The 7,202-nt window shown below is 34.1% G+C and overlaps 1 protein-coding gene across 1 annotated transcript; it reads left to right on the top strand.

The window, feature by feature from the left end:
* The first annotated feature begins 3,416 nt into the window (after positions 1-3,416).
* Positions 3,417-6,641, top strand: LOC132632011 (protein CURVATURE THYLAKOID 1B, chloroplastic). Its single transcript, XM_060347793.1, has 6 exons — positions 3,417-3,648; positions 4,655-4,785; positions 5,057-5,143; positions 5,258-5,320; positions 6,026-6,063; positions 6,412-6,641. Exons 1-6 carry the CDS (start codon positions 3,492-3,494, stop codon positions 6,467-6,469), a joined length of 534 nt encoding a protein of 177 aa, XP_060203776.1. The 5' UTR covers positions 3,417-3,491; the 3' UTR covers positions 6,470-6,641.
* The last annotated feature ends 561 nt before the right edge of the window (positions 6,642-7,202 follow it).

The raw sequence follows: 7,202 nt of genomic DNA, 5'->3' as shown, positions 1-7,202 counted from the left end.
ACTATGATTTGCTCAGTTGGTAAGATTGTATAAGAATTGAGAAAGTTTTGATGGTTTTCACAACTTGTGAGGTTTTTATGTTTATTGGAAAAAGTACAACTTAAAAAATTTAACTTGCATGTCCAAACAAAACTTGAATTTCAAATCATCATGATTTCAAAGCACTGATTTCATATGATGATTTCAAATCACTGATTTCATATAATGATTTCAAATCACATCCAAATGACTCTAAATATTGAACCAACTACATAAAAAGCTGATAATGATATTACTAAACTATAACTTTGTTCGCGCTATGAGCATAAACATTTGGTTTAAGTGCACAAGAGTTACTTTAATTTTTGTGAATTTTTTAAATATATTTAAAAAAAAATCAAATGTGTTGACATATTGAAAATTACAAGTTCTAAAAGTCTTATAGTCATACAAATATTATGACATATTTAATAGTACAAGCTACAAAAGTCATAATCTTTTTTTTTTTTTTAAATTGGAAAAAGGGTCAAAAATGTCCCTAACATATTGAAAATGACTTAAATTTGTCCTCCTTCTACCTAGTGGTATTGGACCCCAATTGCCTTTAAATTTTCAGGTTAGAAATGCCCCACCTATTTAATTTAATAAAATCTCACATGTGCTATCTCATAATTTCATTATAAGGACGAGAAATTTTTACCTAAAAATTAGCATTAACGGCAATTGAGGTCCAATAAATGGAGGGGGTACTTTAAATTAAACTCGAAAATTAACATTAAGAGAAATTTGGATCCTATAGGTGGAGGGACAGCAAATTAAATTTATTTTTGATATGTTAAGAGCATTTTTCATCTTTTTCTTAAATCAAGATTTTGGGTATTGGGGGTGTATTAATTTTGAGGATGTTAGGGGGGCGATTCGCAAGTTGAGAGAGGAAAGAGGGAAGAGCGACCGGGCCATACGTGATTCATGAGGAATTTTGAAAGAGCGCGGGCAAAGTGTGTTTGTAATGGCTAACTAGGTTGTTTAATGTCATTTTCAGGACGACTAGAATGCCCGAAGAATGGGGGTGGAACATCATGATCCCGGTGTACAAGAACAAGGGCGATATCCAAAACTACAACAACTATAGGGTTATCAAACTATTAAGCCACATTATAAAAGTTTGGAAGAGGGTGATCGAGATGAGATGAGAAGGTCTATGTCTATTTTCGAGAACTGATTCAGATTCATGTTGGGGCGATCGACAACATAAGCCATTCACCTTTTAAGGAGACTGTTAGAGCAGTATAAGGAGAGGATTTTTTTTTTTACATATGGTGTTCCTCGACCTAGAAAAGGCATATCAGTTCTCAGCTATTCTTATTTGCCTTAGTAATGGATGAATTGACACGAAATATTCAAGAGGACGCACCATGGTGTATGTTATTCGCAGACGACATATTATTGATCGACTAGACACACGACAGAATTAACAATAGATTGGAGATTCGAAGACTGACCTTAGACTCTAAAGGCTTTAGGCTAAGCAGTACTAAAACAGAGTATATGAAGTGCAAATTCAGTACCGCACCATAGGAGGTGGATGGGGAAGTGAGAATTAATGCACAAGTCATCCCCAAGAAAGAAGCTTCAAATATCTTGGGTCAATAATCTAAAGATATTGAGGAGATTGATGAGGATGTCGCACATCGTATTAGAGTAAGGTGGATGGAATGCAGGCTCGCATCTGGTGTCCTATGTGATAAGAATGTTTCACTGAGACTTGAAGGTAAGTTCTATAAAGTGGTTGTTAAATTAACTATGTTGTATGAGGCAGAGTGTTGACCAGTCAGGAACTCGCATGTTTAAGAGATGAAGGTAACATAAATGAGGATGTTTGATAAATGCGTGGGGATATTATTAGAGACAAGATTAGAAACGAAAATATATAGGGTAAGGTGGGAGTAGCCATCGTGGTGGACAAGATGGGGGAAACGAGACTGAGATGATTCGAGGATGTGAAGAATAGGGGCCTGATGTCCCAGTGAGGAGGTGTGAGAGGTTGGCGGTGATAGGTTTGAGGAGAGGTCAAGGTGGACCGAGAAAGAAATGGGGAGAGTTGATTAGACAAGACATGACTTATCTTCATCTCACCGAGGACATGACCCAGATAGGAGAGCACAAAGGTTGAGGATAAAGGTAGTAGGCTAGTATGTAGTGCAGTGTTTTCTCTATTCACAGTGGTAGAGCACGGTTCTAGTCTGGAGTATCTATCTATTCCCTCAATAATATTATTACTATTATGCTAGCAGTATCGTATGCTTCGATTTTATTACTACTGTTGTTTCTTCTACCTTGGTTATCTTTAATATTTGTACTTGCAATACTTTTCTTTCTTCAAAATTTTCATCATAATTTCTTCAAATTTTTCATCATAACTTTTATCCTTGCATTTCTTTCAAATCATTTTTTGAGAAACGATTTTCTTGAGCCGATGATCTATAAAACAACATCTCTACCCTAAAGACAGGAATAAAGTATGCGTACACTCACCCTTTCTAGAGGTCACTTGTGAAAATACACTGCATATATTGTTGTATTTCCAGTCGAACAATATCATATAAAGTAGGATAACAAAAGTACTTAACAAAACCCAAATGTCCAATGAGATAGCACCATAAATTCCCTTATCCCAAAGAGCCATGTCACCGCTTTCTTAACGTCCAGACGGATGATAAACGAGGCAGATGATGATAGGGTTCATCCCATAAATGGGTGGTTCTCAAGCTTCTTAACACTTTCGGGAGGTCCAAGAAATCTTACATTTCACTGTTGACAATCCCCACCCCTTTTCAGACAAAAAATATCCCAAACTTTAATTCCCACAAAAAAAAAAAAAAAAAAAAACATCCACAAAATAATTCAAATAAATACTTCTTCCTAAAAAAATTTAGTTTCGTCCATTTATTTGGTTTCTTTAGCATAAATTTATGTGAAAAAATGATTAAAAATTACAATAAATAGTAGATACTAATTAATAAAAGTATAATAAGTTCAATGATAAAAATTTATAAAATTGAACCCATAAAGTTTAAATTCTAAATCTTGCTCTGACTCACATTTTAATGAAAAAATACGCTCAGTGTCTATTTTTGAAAATATTTACGCCACATAGTCCATACTTTGTGTATAAACACCCGATATATGTCATAGTTGTGTATAAACACTTTTATACACTATTATACACTTTATACAAGGTTAATCCATTATATATAATGCTTTTTCCCCTAGGTATAATATCGTATAATATCTTATATTGGGTTACGTGGTGTAAATATTTGCAAAAACTGTATTTTTTGTTGAAAAAATCCCGGGAAAAAACTATCAACAGAATAATTCAAATAAAATATTTTCCTCCTAGAAATTCTAAACTCTTAATTTTGGCCATTTATTTGGTTTCTTTAGGGGTCAAAATCTAACTCAGCTTATTTTTTTATTCACAAGAAGTTTGAAAGGGGAGTTTTTCATCAATGGCTTCAACCACTTCCCCTTCACTTTCTATATCATCTTCATCTACCCTCATCGACGGCAAGACAATTCGTCAGTCAGCAGCCCAATGTGTGACACTACCTACCCTTCCTCCACCACCTGCTGTCCAAAGCCGGGCTGCAAAAACCACTGCCTTCTGTAAGTTACATGTTTTATTTTTATTTTTTATAATTGTGTTATTCGGGCCAGCTTAAGCGCAAGAGTCTAATTCTACTACTGCTACTTTCTACCCATAGAGGTTCGGTAATTCTATCCACCTAGGCTTACACAGATGAAAGAAATTACGTAGTGTTTTTTTTCTTTACTAAAATTTGAACGTGAGACCTCATGATGCCTGTTCATCTTGATGTTTGCTAAGGTCTTGAACTAGTGTTTAGGACATTTGGTTGGAGTTTGGCCATGATAACCAAATATTTTTCACTTTATTTGGAACTTTGAAGTTGGAGTTGTGTTTCGTTATAGTTTTTGCGAAGAATATTTGACTGTTAGAATGTACTGAAAATGAAAATAGGTTTTTAGTTGTTTCCCAAATTTCAAATACAGTTTCATAGCCAAACGCTGATTTTCAAATAGAGTGATAAATTTTTCCGGAAAAAAGTGAAAAGATCCTTGGTTTGAAGTTGAATTGTGTTTGGACGTGAAAATTCACTTGGATAAAAGGTTAACGTTTTGTGAGTTACAACCATTTTTTCATTTGAAATACTCTTTAAACAAGTTTTCCAACTACACTCTAGTTCAAGTTGAATATGGACAAAACTATAAAATAAACATTAATCTGCAAATAATATTTCAATATTCACTGGCCAAGGCATGACATAGATAATAGACAAACTATCTTGCAACTAGTTAATCTGATTGACCAAGGAAGAGAGTGCTAGCCTGATTGAAAACATAGTTTATAATGTTCAAAAAATAGTAAAACATATAGCTTGAACTTGTAAAAGTTGTAAAGAAACATACTGGATCAAACATTCAGAAAAAGTGTATAAACTAAAATGGAGGAAGTAATTCATATAATACTATATACAAAAAAGTTGCCTGTGCCTTTTGTTGGAGAATGTTGGATGCCTTCAGGTTTTGCGTTGGATGTTCAAATTCATTCATATCTTTGTAATTTCTTTGACGCGGATGTGCTCTGATGCAGGTAGAAAGATTTCAAGGAATGTGGTCTCAATGGCAACATCAACTGGAGAGGTTGCCACAGTAGAGGCCACAACAGCTGAAACGGCAACCACTGAGCTACCATCAGAGCTTGTCCAAAAAATTCAAGAAGCTGTAAGGACATAATACGTACTACAGTCAAACCTCTCTATAATAACTCTATTTGTTCGGATATTTTTTGGCTGCTATAGCGAAATACTCTTGTAGAGAACATATAATATAACATAATATGAAAGTCGTTTCCAAATAAAATTTGGCCGTTATAGTGATATGTTGTTATAGAGGATGGTTGTTATAGAGAGATCCGACTGTACTAGGTTATTCAACTTCACTTGTTTCTTGGTTTGCTCCTCCTGAATAATACCTATCTAATTTCTTCTTTCAGTGGGACAAAGTTGAAGATAAGTATGCAGTCAGTTCACTAGGTGTGGCTGCATTTGTTCTTCTATGGAGCTCCACGGGAGTGGTCTCGGTACTGCTACTTACTAGCTACTAATTGCTAACTTAGGACCTTTTTTGTTCCCATTTTACTTCAACTATTGGAAACTATTACAAACTTGATAAGTGACTTGCTTAATTGTGGCAGGCAATTGACAGGCTTCCTCTGATTCCTGGTGTTCTTGAGCTTGTAGGAATTGGTTACACCGGTGTAAGTTGAAATATTGTCACTTTTAGTCACTATGCTGTATGTGTTTTCTCCAAAAGTTGAAAGATATCCCGAACTTATAGCCTGTTTCGCCAAGCTTCTAGGAAGTCAAAAGTTGTTTTGTTTCTTTCAAAAAGTGCTTATTTTAGAAAATTGAGGTGTTTAACCAAACTTTTGGGAAACAAACAAGTGATTTTAGGTAGTAACATAAGTTGTTTTTCAGAAGCTAAAAAAAAAAAAAAAAACTTTTCCCCATAATCACTTTTGGAAAATTATCCAGGCAAAAAGTACTACTCTAATATTCACAAAAGTGGTTTTCAAATTTATTAGTCTAACTTACACAACTACTGGTCAAAAGTAATTTTTTCGAAAGAACTTTCCAAATAAGCAGATTTTGAAAGCTTGGCCAAACAAGCTACTATTAGTTTTTCTAAGATATTGAGATTTGACTTATATACACTAGCAACATAGATATTTTTCACATTATCAAGTACCCTATTTTAAAAGCCAGTATAATTGTCTGTTATGTGTTTTGTGACCTTGATAATTAGTGTAAGTAACTTGCTACTATAATTGAACCAAAATGCATATGGATTAGTATCAGCTTTCATAAATCCTTATCTGGTTTAGCTTTGAACTACATAATGAACCACTTAGTTTTTCTTAAACTCATTCACACTTTTTATTTGTTCTACCCTTCCTCTGCAGTGGTTTGCCTACAAGAACTTGATCTTCAAACCCGATAGGTAAGTCCCTTTTCTTTGAATATGAACTAGTGGAAGTAAAATACACCCCGTTTGAATTTGTTTGTATCACTTTCTTTTTTAGTCTATTTCAAAAAGAATGTCTCTTTCTTAATTTGACAGCTTTTTAATTCCAACATTCTACATGTCATGTTTAAGACCACAAGATTAAAGAGCATTTTCATACATATCTTTAGTTTAAGACCACAAGTTTCAAAAAATTTCTTTACTTTCTTAAATTCCGTGCCCAGTCAAACTAAGACAAACAAACTAACAGAGGGAGTATATTATTCATAAAATTGTGTTCATCCCGACTTAAATGTATTCTTAATTACATTTTGCTGCTAACAGAGAAGCTTTGATATCAAAGATCAAGGACCTGTACAAGGACATTATTGGAAGCAGCTAAAAGGAAACAGAGTCTTGGTGCTGCTGCAGAGACATGGTCAAAATAGATTTCAGTTGAGCAAATTTGCAGCTTTGCTCTTCAAACTGTAAACTCTGCTTTGTTCTTTTGCTATCTTTTTATTCTAACACAATAAAACTCAACTGAACTATGTCTATATATGTGCTCATTTGTACATTGTCTTTTCATTTTCTCACCTAGTCATTTTTTCTTTAGCAGTTGGAAGTTAATGTATATCAATGCTTTCAAGTAGATCCATGTCTTTGGAAATTAATGGCTTAAAAGAAATTGTAGAAGAAAACATGTTTATGGTTATTGTAGTCCAATAGCTATACATCCAAATAGTGAAGAGGCAATGCCTCTTCCTAGCAAGGGCGGCGGGAGAGTGTTGGCTACGGGTTTGGTTGAACCCAATAGCTTTGATTCAAACTCTGTATTTGTCTTAAAAATTCATTGAATATGTACAAATTATTTATTTAGAACTTAGTAACTTGAAAAGATTGGAATCTAGATCCCATAAGCTTCAAATCCTGGTTTCGTATCTGCTTCCTAAAGGCTGTTAAATTGGCAATGGTCTACTCTGCCCTTTGAAAGAGAAGACCATTATACATAATCATAGTAAATCTTTCTAACAATTTGTGAACCAAACAGAAAAACGAACTTGTAAATCCAAATGGTGTTTCTGCATGTTCTCTCCTAAATGGGCAAAGCAGTACTATATAGCTAAATGCAAAAT

Source organism: Lycium barbarum, chromosome 1, assembly GCF_019175385.1.
Source record: "Lycium barbarum isolate Lr01 chromosome 1, ASM1917538v2, whole genome shotgun sequence".
Lineage (NCBI taxonomy): Eukaryota > Viridiplantae > Streptophyta > Magnoliopsida > Solanales > Solanaceae > Lycium > Lycium barbarum.
This window is presented reverse-complemented; position numbering and strand designations above follow the sequence as displayed.

What these genes read in the sequence shown, in the direction of transcription:
- LOC132632011 (XM_060347793.1), top strand. Translation starts at nt 3,492, where the DNA reads ATGGCTTCAACCACTTCCCCTTCACTTTCTATATCATCTTCATCTACC. An exon ending in TGCAAAAACCACTGCCTTCT is followed by an intron (nt 3,649 to 4,654) that starts GTAAGTTACATG and finishes GCTCTGATGCAG; the next exon opens with GTAGAAAGATTTCAAGGAAT. An exon ending in GCTCCACGGGAGTGGTCTCG is followed by an intron (nt 5,144 to 5,257) that starts GTACTGCTACTT and finishes TAATTGTGGCAG; the next exon opens with GCAATTGACAGGCTTCCTCT.